The 22711-nt window shown below is 42.7% G+C and overlaps 1 protein-coding gene across 14 annotated transcripts in view; it reads left to right on the top strand.

The window, feature by feature from the left end:
* Window positions 1-22711, top strand: part of NEDD4L (NEDD4 like E3 ubiquitin protein ligase) — a 397256-nt gene that overhangs the window by 329476 nt on the left and 45069 nt on the right. For 9 of the 14 annotated variants that reach the window (XM_053288369.1, XM_053288370.1, XM_053288375.1 and 6 more), the window contains 6 exons: window positions 4436-4567; window positions 8548-8667; window positions 12155-12352; window positions 14603-14680; window positions 18888-18942; window positions 19032-19088. In XM_053288369.1, the coding sequence (XP_053144344.1) occupies window positions 4436-4567; window positions 8548-8667; window positions 12155-12352; window positions 14603-14680; window positions 18888-18942; window positions 19032-19088 (640 nt within the window). Of the gene's footprint in view, window positions 1-4435; window positions 4568-8547; window positions 8668-12154; window positions 12353-12862; window positions 13016-14602; window positions 14681-18887; window positions 18943-19031; window positions 19089-22711 lie in introns of those variants that run through there. The other 5 variants (XM_053288371.1, XM_053288373.1, XM_053288365.1 and 2 more) reach the window with 2 other exon arrangements.

Here is a 22711-nt window from a genome sequence, read left to right on the forward strand (position 1 = left end):
GGGGACAGGGAGCCAACTTATTTGTTTGTTATTTCTCTTTGTAAACCGCCCTGAGCCATTTTTGGAAGGGCGGTATAGAAATTGAATTATTATTGTTATTATTATTATTATTATTATTATTTACTCAGAAGTAAGTCCCACCAACTTCAGTGGATTTACTCTCAGGTAAGTGTGTATAGGATTGCAGCCTTAGTAAGCTACTGCCTTTCATTCAAATGCCTTGTGTTTATCTTTTAACCAAAAGTTTGTCTTAACAGCTTACAACTTGCTGTTGCATTAAAAAAAATGTTTATTTGCCAAAGGAGGTTGGTTTGGGTTTGGTAAAGTTTTTATATTAAAGTTCCCACTTACAAAATTGGCTTCACAATTAATCAAAAACTGTAGATTGGCAAAGAATAGATTTATTTTGAGTGTTGATGTATTGCAGGCAAAATGCATTGGAAGGAATGTTTAAAGGATGTTCCTTTAAGGACAGAAATTTGGTTCATATAATGTTAGAACGAAGCATGCTGACACTGCAACAGATTTTAATCGCACCTCGAAGTTTCTTAAAATAATATTTCCCATTCATACATTTTGCCTCCTTCATATACTTGATACTAGTTTTCTGAACTTAAAAATCAGTGGAAATATTTTTAGAACAAAAGACTGGGAGTGCACAGAAGTGTGATGTCTCCACAGCATAATATATTCATTGGCTTTAAGACTGATTTCACACAATACCACATGGTTTCATTTACAGATCCGATACTGCTGTGTGGCCCCTTCTGGCGTTTACATCCTTCCTGTCTAATATGCAATGATCAACATTTTTATAGCAGCCCAATATTCATAGATCAGGGAGTCTCTTTCAAGTTGCACAGTAATTGCAACTATGCTCTTTTTTGTACTATTGTGCTCTTTTTTGTACAGGTGACCACCCACAATTCTGGCACTCATGTTAATGTTTATTCCCATGCATGATGAATTCATGTTTCACCTATTAATGCAGTGCAATCTTGTGCATGTTTACTCAGAAGTAAGTCCCACTGTGTTCCATGGGATGTACTTCCATGTAAGTTTTCATAGGATTGCTACTGGAAAACTTCATTTTAAGAGATTTCTTTTGTTTCACAAGATAATGTGCATTTATTCACCTGGGTTGTTGGTGCTGTACAGTAATTACTTGTTGAACCTGAAATCTTTGGAATGTTAGAGCAGGAAAGAGGCTTTTTAAAAAGATTTAAAGCAACTGTTAAAAACATAAGGGGAAAAAACATAAAATCAGAAAAGAAAAGGCAATAAAGAGGCTTTGGAAGACATCTTTTTTATCCTCATGAGAAAACACAGTTTGCTGTAGCAATTTGAGGCACAAGTCTTCATAGAATTGAACCCCCTGCATCAGTTCATGAAGTGAACTGATGAAGTTAGTGGGTGGTGTGTGTGTGTGTGTGTGTGTGTGTGTGTGTGTGTGTGTGTGTGTGTGTGTGTGTGTGTGTTTATGTATGTACACATGCATATGAGTGCTAGGAAATCTAGGGCTGTCAAAAAGACGTATTTTGTCACACAGCACATAATTAATCTATGGAATTCTCTGCCATGTGATGTGGTAATAGCCACCACTTTGATGGTTTTAAGTGGAGCTTGGACAAATTTATTGAGGACAGATCTAACAATGACTACTAGTCTAGATCAGGGATTCTCAACGTTGGGTTCCCAGATGTTATTGGGCTTCAACTCCCATAATCCCCAACCAAAGGCCATTGGGGTTGGGGATTATGGGAGTTGAAGTACAATAATATCTGGGAACCCAACGTTGAGAATCCCTTGTCTAGATGGTAATAGGCTACCACCAGGTTCAGAGCCAGGATACCTCTGAATACCACATGCAGGGGAGCAACAGCAGGAGTGGGGGCATACCTTCATCTCTTGCCTGGTGAGCCACTGTGGGAAATACTGGACTAGATAGTCTTTGGGCCTGATCCAGCAGTGCTCTTCTCAGGAGCAGCCGGTGAGTCGGGCAGTAGGGGGTGGGTGGAGAGGACAGAACCAGCCGGGGCTGCAGCCTTTTGTCTCTCTTCTTGCCCTGCTTCGGCTGCCTCTTCCTCTCTCTTCTCACCCCGACTTAACATTGAGTCATGCAGACTGGTCATTCGCTGGGTGAACCAATCTGACAAATGTCAATTTAAAGCTGGAGCAAGAAGAGAGAGAGGAAGAAGCAGTCATTGGGGGGGGGGCACAATTGCCAATGGTTCTGTGCCTGTCCACTCCACCTTCCCTGCCCTCTGTGCCCACCAGCCATTCCTAGCTCTTCTTAGGTTCTTATGTTTATGAGTGAAGAGGAAAACCTTCATATGTAGCAAGATCTTCTTTACTGTTTGCATTATAGCATAATATCTATTCATTTAAATCATTTTATATACAATGTTTTTGTTCACAGGGTGACTCCCATAAAAATATTAAAAATCAAAAATACAGCTAAAACATGTAACTATTAAAACAGCAGGGTATGAGGGAATTCACTTTTCTGTAGAAGTGAAAGACCAGAACAGGCTAGTCAAAAGTTTTAAAACCTGGGTTTAAAAAAAGGTAATCACCCAAAGGACATATGGAAAAATGTAGCTGCCTCCTGCTGCATCAGATCATTGGTCCATCTTGCTCAGTGTTGTCGACACTGACTGGCAGGACCTTGCCAAGATTCCAGACAGAGGTCTTTCCCAGCTCTACCTGGAGATTTTATTTATTCAAGAAATGGATGTTCTGACTTTCTTTGGTCAAATTCAAGAAGACAGGGATTGAACCTGAAACATTCTGCGTGCAAAGCATGTGCTCTGCCACTGAGCAGTGCCCCGCCCCCCAACCCGTCCTTGAGAAAGTAGGCACCAGGTAAACCTCTTAAAGCAGAACCCTTGTGTCAGCATCCAACTAGCCCCTGAAGATGGGGAAACAGAGGGGAGGGCCACAGAGGAGATCCTTAGCATGCAAGTTCATGTAAGTGTAGGTGGCCCTTCAGACATGGTGCATTTAACTCTTAGTTTTTGTTTAGTTTTTGTTTGTGTTGTGCTGCCAGCCAAAGTCTCATTATATTGCAAGTTACAGTCTATAACTACATGGCAGATAATGACTGACATCCTAACTATGGAAGTATACACACACTGGGAAAATATGCCCATGCTACAGGGAACTTCCTTAGCTCCATAGCATGGAGGGTAGGCAGATGGTTTTCTCCAGAATCTACTTCCTCCAGAACTACCCTCCACCACCCAAAAATATGTCCCTGAGGGTCGTGCAGGGCATTGCTGGAGGAAGCAGATCAATGTTCCCTGTATTCTGGACACCTTCAGCAGCACAGGCATGTCTTCCGAATGCACTGACACTTCCTTAGTTAGGATGTCAGCCAATATGTATAGTTTGTAAGTGTATATATAACCATATATAGTTATATATAAAACACTGTATATTAAAAATAGGCAGGATTCTGAATATTTCCATTATTAGTGGAACTTTGCATCCAGAGAATCTCAATTTCTAGATTTGATAGTCGTAGAAAATACATTGGCAATCAGGACAGTATTCAACATGAGGATCAGCAGACTTTTCAGTTATTAGCAGGTAGTTTTCAGCACTGTGGCTTTCCACATCTGTAGAAGCAGCAAAATAGAGCAGTTGTGTATTTGTCTCACACACCTTTTTCTGCATAGAATTGTTAATTGTGTAAGAAAATCATCATGTGTGAAGGGTTCCTGAATATTTGATGTTTCTGACCCTGCCAGTTAACATAGGCACTCAGCTTCATCTTTCCGTTGCCAGCAAAAGTAGATTAATTCATGAAGAGATGGAAAAGGCCAAAATGCTTAAATCTTTTTAAAACCCAGGTGCTTTTTCAAGCCCAGGTTCCCAGGTGATATATCTGACAACCTGTTTATTCATTAACCAATATATTTAGATTCCAGCCTGCGCAAGTTGTGGCTCAGCAAGGTGAATGCAGCCTCACTAATCATGTATGGTGATCCACCAAAGACTTGGTTAAACCTCTTGTTTTTTGCTACCTACCTGGGCCTGTTTCTACATTTGCAGCTGTGGAAACCCCAAATTACACATGATTCAAAGAAGCAGGGCTAGACAATGACAAATTTGTCTCAGTGCGTCTGCTCATTCTGGTCAGTCTTTCTATACTCTTTTGCAGCATCTTCAGCCAGGATGAAATGAAAGATACTTCTTGGGTACTTGACAGTATCTGTAGTCCCTTTTGATTTCAGTGCCTTGTAATTTACCTGCAGCTTTGCAACTGGGCTCCAGAGGATGGAATTGAACTTTGTATGTCTGAAATTAAGCTTGTCTTAGGGAAAGAGATGCGCCAACCTGTGTGACTGCAGGCTGTCCCTACTGCAGATATTGTTTGTAAGAATGACACACTGCCACAAAGTAACACTGTGGTAATTTCTTGCATAAACAGCCATCAGTGGCCTATGTACATACTACACCTGGCTTACCATCAGGCTGGGAAGAAAGGAAGGATGCTAAGGGACGCACTTATTATGTCAATCATAATAATCGAACCACTACTTGGACTCGGCCCATCATGCAGGTATGGAACTTGCTATCCAGAGAAAGTAATGGAATGATTAGAGGGTACAGAATCATTTCCACTCCACAGTTGTGTCGGAATGCAGAATGCAAGCCCTTCATGGGGGTGGATATTTCTGGGGGAGGGGGATTGCTCTGAAAAGATACACATTGACTGAGGCAAGGTTTAGCATAGACCAATGCTAGTTTCATAGACTCTTGGTGTCATGTCCAGTTTCCTGCTTGATGCAGGAAATCCAGAATTCAGTATCTTTCCAATGTTTGAAGTTTGTATTGTGACACACGTTTATCCACCCATCAGCGTGATAACATCTGCAGTTAGAATAGGAAAAAATAGAGCTAGTGAAATATGACAGTGTCCTAAGTTGTGGTTGAATAAAGAAGGGCAACATTTTATTTTGCCTTAATGAAGCTCTTAATGTTAGCTGGCAGCAAATGTAATTACAGTTTCCAACTGTGGGCCAGTGGAGATGTAACATTATTTCTCTGTTAACCACAGTGACTGTGAACCAGCAGCCATGCTCCTTTCATGCAGCCTCTCCCCACCCTGGAGCAAATGTTCCTCCTGCTCCCCTTAACAGCAGCACCAACAATAATTTGGTGTAACTACTGTAAATTAACTAACTAAATAACTAGACTACGGTTTAGTTTGGCTAAACCGTAAGGTCATTCACACAACCAGCCAAAGCTGGGTAGGTGTGGGGAAACCAGGGTAGAGAGGCTTGTGTGGAGCCTTGGGACCCGCTCCTACCCAGCTACTCCCCAGCAGGGCTACCCCATAGTTTTACCATGGTTTTAGAATCAAGGTTTTCAAAGTAAAAGGGGGAAAGTGATCGGGGCTGTTTGCTGCAGGTCCTGGCAGCCTGGCTCCCTCTCCACTATCGAGTGCTGCCTATAGAGTAGCCAGGAAGGCAGGAGCTGCTACGTTGACTCAGGCAGCCTCCCTGCTGCCCACACGATGCCTTATGGGATACTGGAGTCCTTCCTCCTCCAGATCCCTGCTCTAGACATCTCCACTACGCTGATCATGTGGACCTGCAGCGCAACAGAACATATGCGAGCCCTTTATGCGGTGGGGAGGCAGGTTGTGTTCTGCCTCCCCACCCCCGCCAGCCTTTCCCAGTCCCATGTTTTTGGTCATATGAACCACCTTAGTAGCTATGAACATGATTTAAAGCCAGAGTTTGAAATGGGTTTCAGATCCTGGTGCATAGGGAATCATAGTTAATTTTGCCCATGGTTAACATCAGTGCCAATGAACTGCCTAAGCCATATAGGTCAGCCGCCAAAAATCGAGTAAAATTGTACATGAGCTGACCAGGCCCAGGAGATGAATGCAGCAACTTGGTAGGAGCAAAGTAGAAGACTGGAGCAGACACTAGTTAGATAAGTGAGCGGGAGCAAAGAACCCACAGTGATCTAAGCAACTGACTGGAGGGAATAATATCAATGGATTAATACCTTTCATACACCAGAGGAAAGGTTCATGCAGGAGGCTGTCTCTGTGTAGTCAGAAGTCTCTGGATGACTGGAGCAGCTCTCCACTCACCATGTGGGGTGCCTGGTTGCTCTTTCCAGTGCAGAGTGGAACAAGGAAGCTGCTGTGACTTTTCTCTCACTGTAACTTTCTTGTTTGCTGCTGCTGTAAGAAATCACGTGCTTCTGGTAGGTACGGTGGCAGTGCTGGCGGGGTGGGAAGCAGAGGCATATCTAGGGAAAATAGCGCTTAGGGCAAGCACTGAAATTGCGCCCCCTGTCCAAACATCCGACACCCATCTTTCAGATAACTTTCCCATAATATCAGCTCAAAAATACAAGTCAAGCTCGTTAATCTTTTAATATTTCAAAAACTATTTAGCAGTGGACGTAGCCAGAACAAAAAATGCTGGAAAACTACAAATTTCAGTATGTTGGGGCTCATGAAATACCCAAATACTATGTGGAGGTGTACTTGGAAAACTAAACAGAAGTGCCTGTCTGATTCTCTACTATGCATTGTAGCATCACTATTACACAAGTTTTAAAAATAAATGGAGAATTTGGCTTTTTGGATATGCAGAGTAAATTGTGTCACTGCTTGGAATATATTCTAGTATTTCAGAAAGACAGTTAAAATGAGGAAAGGAGAGCAAGAAACTCCCAGTGGCCTTTATACTAAAGATTTCACACTGATTCAAAGACAAACTCACCATTAATAGCCATATTATTAAGACATCACATTTAACTCACTTATCACAAGAAGCAAAGTAAGAGCAAATGAATACAATCCTAGCTCATAAGCTTCAGCTCATTATTCACAATCCCTGATTCTCTGTATATAGTGCCAAACTGAATATGTGTACAGTGACTTATATTATATTTAATTTCAAAAATTTTTTTACCTGTAGCCCCTTCGGGGGGCTTCCTAAAGGCTGTGGAGGGGGAGGGTCAGCCATGGTTTCCCCTCCCCACCACTGGCCTCTTAATTCACTGTTGCAGCCCATCCCGGGCTGATTTTTGGGCCTGTTTGGGCCTGCAAAGGTCAGCGTGGTGGCCCTTTTGGAGACTGCCACACATTCTCAAATGGCCTCTGTGAGGCCTGGCAAGGCCAAGGGCCTCACAGCATTTGAGTATGTGCAGTGGCCATTAAAATTTTTTTTTTTTTAATGGCCACCAAAACCAAAATGGCTGCTGCACATGCTCAAATGTTCTCTGCAAGGCCTGGCATGGCCTAGGGCCCCGCAGAAGCCATTTGAGCATGCATGGTGGTCATTTTGTTTTCAGTGGCCATTTAAAAAAAATTTCATTTTAAAAAATGGCGCCCCCCTTCAATTGGCGCCCGGGGGCATGTGCCCTGCCTGCCCCACCCTAGATACGCCCCTGGTGGGAAGCAGTGTTAACCTTGTTCAAAAGCTAGGGTACTGACAGAGTCTTAGGCAGCTACTCCGGCTAGAGAGCCTATCAGAAATCAGGGACAGTTATTGATGACTCCTAGTACGCACATCACCATTGGAAGAAGCACAAAACACTTCTGCTTCTCAGTGACATATGAACTAGTCCCAACATTACTGTTGCAAGTCTCGGTGAAAAGATTGATAGATAAATCCAGTGCTCATGTTACTGGGGCTGGGGAGTAGAGGGTCATTTAATAAAATCCACAAGTTTCATGCACTGGCTCCCTTCTATGTTAGCCAAAGCATGTTCCTTGGAGCCTTCTAAAAATAGTCACTAAGGTGGCTGTCACAAAAAGTAAGCAGGTTGGGACCCATCGGGCCCCACTGTAACTGGAACACTGACATCATCTACCCAGTGCTTCATGTCTGTGGTTTATTAGGTGAAAATCCTTGTCTCGTCAAAAGTACTACTAAAATAAACATGGGTGTGTGTTTAGGATGATTGAAAAATACGATTTTGACTGTATTAGGGGTGTACATGATCTGCAGTTCAAGCACCATTTAGGAGTGGGGAGTGGGAGCTTTAAGAAAGAGGAGAACAGGTTCTTACCTGCTTTCCTCCGCCCCATGCAGCATCCTGCTGGGGCAGTGCATGTCCCAAGTACTCCCATGTGGTGCCAGCACACACATGGTGTCCGCACATGCTTAAGCACCATTTGCATGGTCAGCAACACTATGCTGACCACACACATGGCACCCGTGCATGTGCGGACACCAAGTGCATGCTGGCGACGTGTGGAGTACTTGGGACGTGCACCACCCCAGCAGGAAGCTGCACAGGGCAAAAGACAGCAGGTAAGGACCTGCTCTCCTCTTTCTTAAAGCTCCTGGTCCCCTCTCACAAATGGTTCTAGAACCGCGGTTCGTGCACACCCCTAGAATGTATGGCAATGAATAGTTTCAGGTAGAGTGTTTTTCATAGGTAGGAGTGCATTGTTTTATAATGGAATGAATTGTGCAGTTTTAGAGATATTTTACATTGAAGTCGTTCAGTTTTTGGTGAGGAAGAGCATGACACATAGCTAACTTGTGTTTGCCTCTAAAATAGCTTGCCGAAGATGGTGCATCTGGGTCAACCTCAAACAGTAACAACCATCTAAGTGAGCCGCAGATAAGACGGCCTCGTAGCCTCAGTTCTCCCACAGTAACTTTATCCGCGCCACTCGAGGTGAGAAGTGCTATTCCCCATTAAACAAGAGTTGCCTTCTTCCTGGATTTCCATTCTTTCCATCTTGTTACTTCTTACGTTCATTTCTGTTTTCCAGCCAACACTGTCCTTTCCCACTAGCTCCTCTTTTTCTCCCCAAAAGTCACATTTGAATCTATAGATTATTTTTCACAGCTATCTTTATTTTGCACCATGGCCATGACTGCTATTCTGAGCCAATTCTCATGCTTAATGGTTTGTGCAGTTTTGATCTTATCCTTTTTCCTGTTCATTATTTTCTTCTATTGTCATGCATTTGTGTTGTCATAGCAGGTGTGCTCATGTCATTACTCCAGATCTTGTAATTTTAACATCACTTTAGAAATATTCTTATAATTGGATTTTCTCTCTCTCATAAAATAAAGACTTCAGTCAATAAAAGGAGGGCATGATGACTGAGCTGTGAACATTGGGTTTCAAATTTGAAGGCTTAACTTTATTGTCTATTTCTCATTTCTGTAGAGTTTCCTTTGTTTGCTTTATTAAGCTACATTTAGAGTTGCAAACATTTTATGTGGCTATATTTTCTCTCTCGTTTGTGACAGAAGGAGAGGGACATGAAAGTTTCAGTCACAGTTCTGTTAATTTATATATTTGAATAAAGATGGCTTGAAGCTCAAAGATCTTAAATAACTTAGGCATTTCCATTGTGATATGATGCTATTCACTGTTTATATAAGAGAACATTCCTCCTTGTTGAAAACTTTTGTGAAGAAGTAATTGACTCCTTGAAAGGACTCCTGTTAAGAAAATGCACAGAATTTCTCTATAAAAATGTAATTAAGGAAACATGTTTGGCTCTTCTTATGTCCCACATTCAGCCCTGCCACTTTGCCTGACTTTCTTGTTTTTCCTGACTTCTTTCACAGAAAATAATTTCTGGTTTTCTAAAGAGTCATTTGTTTTGTTGTTCATGAAGCATAGTAATTGCACTAATATCCTAGGTGCATGTGAGAAAAAGTTCACCATAATATCCAAGCTAGTAAATATATGAATACGATTAATATTTCTATACTGCTTTTTAACAAAAATTCCCAAGGCGGTTTAGGAAAGGAAAGGTTGTCCCGTCGAGTTGATGTCGACTCTTGGCGACCAGAGAGCCATGTGGTTTTCTTGGTAGTATACAGGAGTGGTTTACCATTGCCTTCCTCCTGTGCAGTATGAGATGATGCCTTTACTGTTGTCACTGACTTGAGCCTCCTCCTTCAGCACCTCCCTTTATCACTATAGGTGACCACAAATATATATTTACTAGGCATAGTCTGGGAAGCACATCAGCAGGGATTTGAACCAACGACCTCTTGCTCCCTAGACAAGCTGCTTCCCCTCTGTGCCACTGCAGCTGATCAAGGCAGTTTACATAGATATAAATAAATAAATGGCAACCTGTCCCCAGAGGGCTCACGATTTTTAAAAAGGAACATAAGATAGACACCACCAGCAGCCACTGGAGGGATGCTGTGCTAGGGATGGACAGGGCCAGTTGCTCTCCTGTCGTATATGTATTATATTTTCAAAACAAAATTAGGCTACAATGTTCTTAGAATGAGGAAAAATGTCTTCATTTCTGTGCTGTCAAAACTATAAATCTCCCTCCTAGAGAGGGAGATGTACTGTATATTAGTTTTTAGTAATTAGTGTTTTATCATTGCATAAATTAATTGCTATGAATGAAACTAAATGGGTGGTGTAGTGGCTATAGTTAAAATTGTATGAGGTCAGAGAGTCAGTGCACTAAATATTTAAACTAAATACCATAGTTCAGTTGGCTAGTGCAATACATTGGCAGAAAAATACATCAGTGAACAGTCTGAACATTATATAAACCCAAAAGAATGAAAAGGACCTAGGTGGGTCCAACCAAAAACTCAAAACCAACCAAAAGTACGCATGGAAGATAGTGAAAACTATCAAAGCCACAAATAGTAAAAATATCTAATATTCATAAAACATGGGATGGAACAATTGGATATTTAATAAATATACTCTTATGATCCATATATATGAACAATACATATCACCTAATAAAAACACATATCCATAAAATAACAAATTTTACCATCGGGATCACCAATATCAATATACAAAAAATATGGGAACTTGCAAATCAGTCTTTCATTTGGCAAGTTTCTCAATAAATAATAATTCAGTGCAGATATAAGAAAGATCCAATGGTCCAATAGATTCTGAGTCTTATAGGACACTGGTATTCATAGCAGCCCACAGATGTATTTACTTTCACCAGACACATTTCAGCCTATATCAGGCCTTCTTCAGAGGCATTGTAATACAAATTCCTGTAGTGTCCAAATAGTGACTGTGTTTCTCACATGGAGCTCAATGTTAAATCCACCGTTAATCAAATTTCAGATGCATATATATTCCATGCATATATATTTTTTAAAATTGTAGTTTTAAGGTTGTTTAATAGTGATGGGTTCTTTTGGTTGGTTTTGCATTATATAAACCCTTCAGTTGAATCTACTAATTTATTAATTAGTATTACCCCAATTTCAACCTGATGGAAATATTCTCTCCTGCCTCAGCCTATCCATGAAAACCTGTACGCTGCACTTCAGATGCATGACATATGCAAGTCCTTACTTTAAATGTAAAGACAAGAATGGGTGCAACATTCCCAAAGCACACACATTCTGTCATGCACACAGATGCACATACTCCTGTATATCCATGTACTGTTTCCTTGTCACCCCATCTTCTGCTTCAGTTAAAAGCCCCTCCTTATTGTCTATGTCCACCCCACTGCACTTGCTTTCCTAACTCATCACTCCTTCTCACATTGATGAGATTGATGAGTGAGTTTTTGCAGTCAGAACTGCTTTTTAGTAGTTCACTGTTAATTTTTTTGTAATATGGGGAAGCAAGAAGAGAAGTTTCTGCACTCTATAAAAGCTGCTGCCACAGGCTCCCAAATCTCCCCTCTTCCCATTAAAGAGCTGTGTTTTTAATCTTCTGGTTTTTGAGCCTTTAGTTAAAGTTGACATGTATTAACTGAGGCATTGTACCACTTTTTTTTAAAGGTAGCCAGATATCTTGAGGCTTTGAAATGTTTATGCGGTGGATTTCTGGAAGATGGGGTTGCTTTCCCTGGTGGTAGTGGTCCATGATGAGCCCTATGAAAATGTTGGGTTCCTGGTCTGCTTCCCAGATCACACAGAAGGGTTCACAGCTCATGCGTTGTTTTGGAGGCAAACCTGCTGTTCTGGAGTTAAGACTCTCAGCTTGAGGCTAGAAATCCTCCCCCCCCCCGAATCTTAACACGTGTGTGTGTGCGTGCGCATGCACGCTAGTGGTAGAGATGTCTGACATTCAGTCCTGTTGTCCAAATAAAGATCTGTGGAGACCATGCTCCTCATTGTGTCACTCACTCACTCACACCCTAATAGAAAGTGACATTTGTGATTTTTAATGCTGTTCCTTTCCACAGGGTGCTAAGGATTCTCCTGTGCGAAGAGCTGTGAAGGACACCCTTTCCAACCCACAGTCTCCGCAGCCCTCTCCATATAATTCTCCAAAACCACAGCATAAATTAACACAAAGCTTCTTGCCTCCTGGCTGGGAGATGCGAATAGCACCTAATGGCAGGCCTTTCTTCATTGATCATAATACAAAGACCACTACGTGGGTAAGATGAATTCTAAATCCTTTCATCTTGTGTTATTTTTTAAGTAAAACAGACCAGGAACTGGAGGGAGGGAGGGGTTGGATCACTGAGCTGAGATCAAATACCACTGTGTTTAAATCTAATGAAATCGAGTATGATTCAGAGATTTCTTCCACACAATTATTGGGCAACTTATTTCTGTGTTTTACTCTGCCTTTGCTCTGTAATATTTCCTTTCCTAATGTGTAGTGCAGGAGGTCAGACAGGAGATGCAGGGAGTGAACCTGGGATCTTCTGCATGCAAGCATGCAGATGCTGTTCCACTGAGCTATGGCCCATCCCTTAAGGGGAATGTCTTACAGTGTTCACATGTAGTCACCCATCCAAATGCAAAGCAGTACAGACTCTGCTTAGCAAAGGGGACAATTCATGCTCACTACCACAAGACCAGCTCTCCTCCCTAAACAGAGATAGTAACAAAGATAATCCCAGCCAGTGGGGGTGTTGCTATTTCTCCTCCCTTATTCCCAGATCACAAGACCTGCCAACTCACTCTAGGCATAGGAACCAACATGGAAGAAAGGACAGAAGGCACAAGGGCAGGAGTGTAAGGAGACAAAGGAGCGGATAGCAACTGAGCATGTGCAGAGCTGAGAAGGCAGGAAGGTGGAGGAAAGATATGAGGTGAGGTAGTAAGGTACAAAGGGGTTGGAAGCTTTTTAAAACTAAGAACTCTGACCTTCCAGCTGGTAGAACGAATGACACATGAACAACCCAGTCCTATGCTGAGTGCACAGAGCCATTGAAATCCATAGCCCTAGGCATGCCTACCTCCTCACGGGAAGACGATGCTGTTAGTACAATAACTAAAAGCCTTAGCCTCAAGAATTACAACTGAGTGTTGAAGTGGAAATATGTGGAAATGTCAGAGTATAATTCTCGCTATGCTCTCAAGAATTGCCCTAGCTTTGTTAGGAGGCTCAAGTGGTGGCTGTAAGCTGTAGTTGCTAAACATTTGGATGCATCTAGGAAAAAACAAATGACTACACCTTAATGGCTATTCTCCCATGCATTTCTTAATATAATCTCTTCTGATATTATGGCTGAGCAATCTATTCATCCTCTTCCCTCCAGATAGTATGTGTTATTGGCTTTCTTGGGTTTGTTTATTTCCCCAGATATTTAGAATCAGAAATGAGTGTATATTATGCCTTGCAGGAACGTCGTGTAAAATCTCATCTAATGCTTACACACACAGCTGGTAAAAGGTGCAGAAATGGAAAGCCACATAAAGAGAGTAGAACAGTGTGTCTACATACCATTTTAAAAACCTTTGTAGCCCTCCTGGTTCTGATTATGTTGGTGCAGGCCTCTATGCCTAATCTTTTATCAGTGAGGTGTTGGAATGGAATTGACATGGCTACTTCAAGATTGTAGAACTCTCTCCCTCTGGAACAGGGATTCTCAACCTTGGGTCCCCAGATGTTGCTGGACTACAACTCTCATCACCCCCAGTGTTCTGGGGATGATGGGAGTTGTAGTCTAACAATTTCAGGAGACCCAAGGTTGATAGCCCTCACCCTCGAGGCTTGCCAGAACCATAGTCTGGGCATATTTCTTGTACTGGCCTCCCAGCCTTCTCCAGACCTAGAAGGAAAGGGGGGTGATATTCAGTATTATCATCCTACATATCTAATAACATGTCCAGCATACTGCTGGAAGGGGGTGGTGCAGGTGGGGTTTACACAGAAAAAAAAATTGGCAGGGGAGCTATAAGCCTATGATATTCCATCCATTATATTTGAACATAGTTAATTATGTAATAGGTGCCTGACAGTTCACCATGTGATTTGTTATTAACAATTGTTGAACTGAATATTGGTTTAATGGAGTGGGACAGCTAAAGCAGTCTCATGAGTTACTGTTAAAACAGTGTTTTTTATCTGCAGTTTAAACTGTACACTCCTAGAAAAGTTATTCCTTTGAAATATTTGCATAACTTGTTTGATTTATGTATGCATTTATTTATTTTATATTTATTTATTTGGTTGGTTGCTTTATAAACTGCCTAATAAAACCTCTCTGGGTTATGCTTATGTAAACATGCATATGTTTTGCTGCAAGGTTCAGTATCTAAAGTGCTTCCTGGGGGCTAAGGATGACGACTGAGGTTGCTTTGATATGACAGTTCCTGGAACAGGTAGAACTATGTGATAGGGTTATGTCACTTCTAGTAGTTATATTCTTACAGCAACATATTTGTCATTACAGGAAGATCCACGACTGAAATTCCCAGTACACCTGAGGTCAAAGGCTGCTTTAAACCCTAACGACTTGGGTCCCCTTCCCGTAAGTTTCGGTGTTATGTATTCATAGTTACAGATGCAGCCGTTAGGCTTGCAGCATACATGGGTCGATTTGTGTGTACAACAGTAAAAACAGCTTTGTTTTTAGTGCTAAAAGCTTCACCATGAACAGAAATATGTTCCCTTGAGCCTTTTTGCAGTGCCGTTGAAGTGGCCTGTAATTTGACTACTTGGTTGCAAAGCCTTCCCAGTTAAGCTACGGCATGCAAAATGACAAATATGCCATAGCTGAAGACTAAAAGCACTGAAGATTCTCTAGCACTGGTTCTGGAATTCAGAGGGTTACAGCTCGTTGCTACCAAAACAAAAAGAGCAAACAAGCTTTAATCAGTGCAGGGGAAAATGGCACTGGTCATTAGGGAATATTTGCTAATTTCATAATCCATTATCAGCCTGCAGTTGGGTTTTTTGTTTTGTTATTTCCCCCTGCTGGCTCTTTGTTTTATATGCCATCTCAAATCCAGCTTAATATTTGAATTCTCTTTTGCAGAATGAACGGATATGCTTTGTGTCCTAATTTACATGTGTAAATGATAATTTTGAATGTTCATGCTGAGAACAAAAAACTTTCTGATAGCTAGATGTTGTAGCCAGAGGACACTGTTCGTTTGCATTTGAGTCAGAGTAAACAAGAGAGCTATTCTTGCTGCTCTGAATGGTCTACTTTCCCACATTATGTCTCCCTCCTGGAGAAACAGTGTTGAATTCACCATCATCAGCCATTTGTATGTGGCTGCATGTTGAAGGCTTTACAAATCCCCAGCCTAACACAGAGTCAGACCATTGGTTTATCCTAGCCCAGTGCCATCTGCTCTGACTTGCAGAAGCTCTCCAGCATCTTGGGCAGAGGCCTTTCCCAGTCCCACTACCTGAGAGATCCTTTTACATGCAGATGCCATTACAAGGACTGAACTGGGAGTAACCAGAATGCAAAGTAAATGCTCAATCTATTTCCATGTGGTAGTAGCATTTGTGGTAGCTTCTTGTTGTGAACATCTCTGTCCACACCCAGTTGTTCAAGACAAAAAGGAGCTGTCTATATCCACAAGCTCTCCTCTTGGGTCCTTTAAGGCACACTGCTTTGAAAATACACCCCCATGCTCTTGCAGGACATAGCAGTGCCCGAATATATGTGAACATTTCTGTTGGAGTTGTAATACACATGCGCGCGCGCACACACACACACATACACCCCTACCTCTTGGAAAGAACTGGTTCTGAGAATTGATTGAATTTATTTATTTCATTTATTTATTTTGACATTTATATCCCAGTCTTCCTCCAAAAGAGCACAGAGCAGTGTACGTGGTTATGTTTATCCTCACAGCAACCCTGTGAGGTAAGTTAGGCTGAGGGAGAGGTGACTGTCCCAGAGTCACCCAGTGAGTTTCATGGCCGAAAGGAGATTTGAACTCAGGTCTCCCCATTCTTAGTCCAACCATTAGATCTCCAAGACTGTGGACATCACACTTTCATGGGTCTCATGACACGGTTGTGATTCCCAAGGAATGTGTTGGTATCATTTTAAGTAACCTTAGAAGTAGCACCTGCAGGAACAGCAATAGGAGTATGATGACATCACTAGGGCACCAGGCCCCTAATGGAGAAGCAATACCCAGAGCTATCAGTGGCCACTACATATCCAGGTTAGCAGAGTAATCTGATTGCTTAAATAAAGATTTGCCCTGAAGATCTCATATTACCAGAAAAAACACTTCCCCCTGGGTCATTCAGATATCGTTGATGTGGAGTCGCAGGCCATAGTCGGTCAGTGTGGGCCTGCTCCAGCCAACTCTGTTTTTCCTGGTTCTCCTTTTCTGTCCTGTTGTGTGCCTGTACTTAATATATTAACTCACACATTCAGAGTTGAGGGACAGAATATGCTACCAGAAGGATCATACGAAGTTTGAAAACATCAAGAAAGGTAGTGTGGTTTAGCAGTTGAGAACATGACCAGTGGTTGGAAATGGAGCAACACTTCAAATGGGCGGAGCCCAGAAAACAAAATGCCCCCTACCTGCTCAAGGTCTAGCCCCTATGAGCTGGCCTTTTTTAGAAATGGGGCTCATATCCTGTCCTATCACTACAAAGCCCTCAATGCCAATCCCCCTCCTATCATTCCCCAAGCGGGGGGAAAGCCTTACTTGGGTGAGAGGTAACATGTGGCAGGGATTTTTCTTTTGATGACACTGGAGAAAACTCCCAGCCCCGTGGTCCTGACAGCAAATGATGCACTGAGCCAATTTCCAGCTAAGGAGATACTTTGGGGCCTCTCCTGTGTGGTAGTGAGCCCTCCCCACTACCTGTTACCACCTTCTGCAACATAAGGCCTATCATCATCAGTAGTAGTAGTAGTAGTAGTAGTAGTTGTTGTTGTTGTTGTTTTGTAGTAGTTATTATTATTAATTATTATTATTGGCTTAGAGAAGGGGACTCACTTCATCCTACATGATCCTCACCACACGTTAAGGTAATCTAGGAGGTCCGTCTCCAGTTACCACCGGTATGTCTGGTGGCGACTCAAAGGTGGGCCTTCTCTGTACCTGCTCCAGGGCTGTAGAATGCACTCCCAGCAGAAATCTGTAATCTGAATTCATTATTGGCCTTCAGGAGAGCCTTTAAAACCTACCTATTTGGCCTGGCCTTCTAGGGTTTTTTAACTACTTTTAAACTGTAAATGTTTGGCCTGGTTTTCCAGGGTTTTAAAATTGTTTTAAATGTTTTAATTGTTAATTGGTTTTAATTGTTTCTATTTTAATGTAAACTGCCCTGAGCCATTTTTGGAAGGGCGGTATAGAAATAAAATAAATAATTCTTTCAAGAATTCCTATGAAACACTTAAAATACTCCTCAAGACTTTTCCTGTGTTCAGCAGGATTGTTTTAAAAGCTGAAATGATCTGGGTGGCAGAGGTCATGTCAGTAGTGCAATCTGGAAAGTCCCTAGTTCAAATTTCACTTCAAATTTTACTGTATGGCCTTGGGCAAGCCACTGTTTTCTCAGCTTCAGCCCCCTGCCTGCAATATGGTGCTAATGGTTCTGACCTACCTTACAGGGTTGTTGTAAGGATTACAAAGAGATGTGTGTGAAGTATTTTGAATGCTCTAGAGCAGCGTTTCCAGTGTGCCACAGGATACTGGGTGATGTACCACACTGACTCACTCTAGGTCAGCTGCAAAAGCAGGAAGTTTGCATTCCCTGTTTTTAGAGCTGAGGCACCCCACAATGCACCAGGAAGGATACATCCACCTGGTGCATAAAGGGAGTGAGATGGCTTCAAAAGAGGGAAGGTTAAATTCCTGCTTTGGGGGTTGACTTACTCCCTTATGTATTTGGGTGTGTGTGAAGGACCTGTTTAGGAGAAATGCTTCCTGGAAGGACATGAGGCTGTAGGAGTGTCCAAACGGGTCTGCCCCACCCCCAGCTGCAAGGAGAGTCTTTGGGGTCAGGCCTCAGAAAAACAGGGGAGGGCGTTGCACGTCACACTAGTCCTTCTGGGTGGGTGTTGGTCACTGTCCCAGCCTATCACCGGAGGCCTGTGACTCTTTCTCTTCCACTCTCATCACTGGCCACCTCCCTTTTTATATGCTCCTTCGCAAGCTGCACAACTCCAGCTGCCCTTAATTGGGCTCCCGCCCCTTTTTATTACCCCCATTAAGTGTGTACAAACATTAGCTGTGACATCCTCCCTTGCTCAGCACCCCCCCCACCTTGAGGCACATTGCTGACATCACTGCCATGAGCATCCTTCGTCCTTGTGCTGGGTCTCCCCTTCACAGGAGCCTCCTGGCTGTCCACGCCTCCCGTGGCTTCTGGTGCCCCATTTGGGTTGGGAGGCCCCGCTGCCTCTTCGCCTCTTGGGCTGTGGCCCACCCCTGGAACTCCGTCGGCCCCATTTGATGGAAGAAGCAGATCCACACACGCATTCTTTTACACAGATCCACTATTTTCCATGAATACAGGAAGCTCATGTGTATAATAAGAGCTCCACATGTGCCTCCATGCATATCTCTGGGCCAGGGCATAAAGCTGCAAAATAATTCCAGTCTGCAAAATAAGTGTGTGTCATGTGAAGCATCCCTAAAATGTGAAGAACAGAGAGATGCCTGCTTTTTAAAGTATTTGCTCATAATATTGCAATAAATAGTAATTCAGCTGCTGATGTTGTTTTTGTTGTTCTTTAATTTCAGCCTGGTTGGGAAGAAAGGATACATTTGGATGGAAGAACGTTTTATATAGATCATAGTAAGTAGGCACGCAGGCTCTTCAGCAAGTAGATAAAGGGCAGTAACCATTATTGAAGTGAAAGCTTTGTAATTTTACTCTTCATTTAGGAAGCCAGGTGTTGATATGTGGCGACATTCATACCCGAGACTTAGTGCCCTCCTACGGTACTGTATAATTCACCAAAAGCTTGCTTTAATTGGCTCATCAAGCTTTGTCCCTATTTGATCTTGTGAAGCATTAACATTTCTTCTTTGTGGTTGTTTCTGTTGAACTTTTTTGGATTTATTTATTTTTGGTGTTGTGGATGGACCCCATGGCTTCTCTGCACTTATTAATAAATGACAGCACAACCTAGGAATAGAAAATAAGATGAGAAAAAATGATGTAGCCACAAGTCTATATATGTAGGCAATGGAAGACATTTTCAACAGAATCTCTTCCCCCCCACAAAATTTCTCAAAGGAGGTCTTGGGGCAGTGCCAGTTCTGACCTTATTTTCTATTTGTGGCATGTTACCTTGCACCCACCTTGTTAATATCTATCCACTTCTGTTCCTTGAAGTTCTAGTGTAAGTGGTGTTTCATTGTAGACATGTCCTATTACAGCACCTCTGAGCAAGTGTGTGGATCTTTGTTGTGTTTTGACTATCAAGTGGCAATAGAAATAATTGTTCCACAGCTGGGAATGTTTTTGTGAATTTTTCTCTTCATAAATGCATATATTATTCATTGCATATCCTCTTGAAATATAAGAGGGAAAGGAGGAAGTTGTATTGTACTTGTAAAATTAACTTTTTTAAATCACTGCACCAGTGGTTGTGGTTTTCCTATTCTTTGGATCTCCATAGAATTAATTAACCACTAGAATTATCCTTCCTGGCATAATATACCAGATTTTTTAAAAAATTTAAAAAAACCTGCCTGTATAAAGTAGTTTATGGACTTTTGCAAGTGCATGAAACAGTATCACGACTTTAAAATAAGGAATGGAATCCACATATTCTCTTCTGAGGACTAGATTGGCTTGTTCAAAGAATTCCTAAGGCATTACCAAAGGGATCCCCCAAATTTAGTGGTTAACGTTTCCCTTGATATAACCTCTAAGAAGACAAAGAGGAAAATAGTTGAACCTTTTACTGGCTACCTTCACTCTTCCTTTAAATATTCCTAACTTTACCAAATGTTTGATTCCCCAGACCTAAAATGTGAGCCTGTGTATTCTGCCTCTGACACCAGAGTAATGTGGTTGCAGAATCACAGCTTGTAGCACTGCCCTGGAACAGTGGTTGGTGCACTCCATCCTCAGCATTTATTTGCCGTTGCCACTAGATGGCATTCTGCACAGCCCTTCGTCAAGGCTAAGGGTCTGCCAGGGCTGCTATGCAACCAAGACAGCCCCAGTGGTGCAGCAATGGGGCTGCTGCAGAATGCCTTTAAACCACTTCTGGGCAGCAGTGCAGCACTTCCTTCCGTTGGAAACCATGGAAAGTAGCGCTGCGCTGCTGCCTGGAAGTGCTTTAAAGGCTTTTTGCAGCAGCCCTGTTGCTGCACCATCAGGACTGCCTTTGAATGTATGCAGCAGCCCCAGCAGGTCCTTAGCCCTCAACGGAGGGCTGCGCAGAATGTCAGCCACTGTTCCTGAGAGCTTGTTTTTGCAGCTGTGCCAATCAATGGCTGTCCTGCTGCAGCAAAAGTGGCGTCCACAGCTTGGAAAGTGGGGAGGAGCAGCAGATCTCTGCCTTACTTACAGTTAAAAATGTCTCGAGACCTACCTGCTGCACTGCAACCATGCAAGAGAGACCTAGTGGGGCTGGTGGGGTTCCTGGACTTGTTTGAGCTGCATGTGTGGCTCAACCCGGCCAGGGAATAGACAGAGAAAGCGTGCTGCTGCCGCAGCAACATGCATGGCTGTGCCAGTTCTACCACTAGAGCCAGTGCAAGGGTGAGAGGAGAGGATTTAGAATTTAGGAGAGGAGAGCTGGTCTTGTGGTAGCAAGCATGACTTGTCCCCATAGCTAAGCAGGGTCTGCCCTGGTTACATCTGAATGGGAGACGATGTGTGAGCACTGCAAGAGATTCCCCTTAGGGGATGAAGCCGCTCTGGGAAGAGCAGAAGGTTTCAAAGTTCCCTCCCTGGCAGCATCTCCAAGACAGGGCTGAGAGAGACTCCTGCCTGCAACCTGGGAGAAGCCGCTGCCAGTCTGTGAAGACTATACTGAGCTAGATGGACCAATGGTCTGACTCAGTATATGGCAGTTTCCTATGTTCCTAAGGGGACTGCTTGGCCCCTCATGCTAGCATTGGGACACCGGCCACTGGATCTTACAAACGGTGGCTTCTCTAATGTCCTTCTGTTTGCACACATTTTCAGATCTGAACCTTTCCCCCTTAGTATGCTTCTCATAGTTGTAGCTGAGGAATTTTTTGAAAAGAAAAGATTTGGGGAGGGGGAATCAAGAATATTCATTTTAGTTAAAATATTGTCTTCGTCATTGTTTCAGCCGATTGCTAAGCCCCTTTGCCTGCCACTGGCCAGTTGGTAAAAGGAAGTGTGATGGTATCAGAATGAGCCATTTCTAGTTTCTCTGTGACAGAGCTGCCCTCGGTTTTAAAAGGTCAGCAGTACAGAACCAGCCACTGACTTCTCAATTTTCACGAATACTTATGTTCGTACCACATCCGTATAGCACGTGTTTCCAGTGACACTGTTGTTCTGTTACATTTTCCCTTGTTCCCTTTGCAGAAACATAAACTTATACTTAGGAATTCCTGTCGGTGTTTTATTCTGGTTATAGGCAAATCATTTTAGATTCCTGCTGCAGCTCCCCCACCCACCCCGGGTATTATATTTGTCCTGCTAAAAGATAGGTTGTTTTTGAGAGGCTAAGATTGTACTTGTTTCCTTCATCACTTCAAGTGCCTTAGATATTAAAGGCCTTAATCATCCCCAAAGGCTGTGATTTCATACTTGCAAGTGTCCTTGTGACAGCTTGAGAATAGTGTAAAAGGGAACCCTAATAATTTGCAGCACATTGCCTTTCCCCAAGAATTTCTTACATATGCTATTTCCAATTGCTGTCATAAAGATCATTTGAAAACAAACTGTTGCGTGGTGCTGCATTACAGTATATGGGGCAAACCTATATAGAAAGGCACACAAGATGCTGCCGCATACTGAGTCATACCATTAGTCCATCTAGCTCAGTATTGTCTACACCAGGGATTCTCAGTGTTGGGTCCCCAAATGTTATTGTACTTCAGCTCCCATAATCCCCATTCCTAGTGGCCTTTGGTTGGGGATTATGAGAGTTGAAGTCCATTCACATCTGGGGACCCAATGTTGAGAATCCCTGGTCTACACTGACTGGCAGCAAGGTTTCAAGCAGGCGTCTTCCCCAGCTCTACCTGGAAGTGCCAAAGACTGACCCTGGGACCTTTTGCCTGCAAAGCAGATGCTCCATATCTTGTTCCCTCCAGCATATTTGTCAGCATATCCATGTGTGATCATTCTGTTCTTTGTGCTTAGTCGGCTGCAGAATTTCACCCCAACTGTAAGCATGATGATTGCTCCTCCTCTCTCATAGAAGGACGGCTATCATGTTCTGAGCTTCAGGATTTTATAAGAACATCTGAGAGCCATCCTGCTTCAGATATTGCACCAGAAACACTTGTGCTTTCAAAGCACAAGTGCTTTGTAGTCTAAAGCAACTAAACTTTAGACAAGCATCCAAAGTGAATCTTGGCCTAATGATTGGTTAATTCAGCCCTGAGTTTATTGATTATCCCCA

The sequence above is a fragment of the Hemicordylus capensis genome, chromosome 2 (genome assembly GCF_027244095.1).
Source record: "Hemicordylus capensis ecotype Gifberg chromosome 2, rHemCap1.1.pri, whole genome shotgun sequence".
Classification (NCBI taxonomy): Eukaryota; Metazoa; Chordata; class Lepidosauria; order Squamata; family Cordylidae; genus Hemicordylus; species Hemicordylus capensis.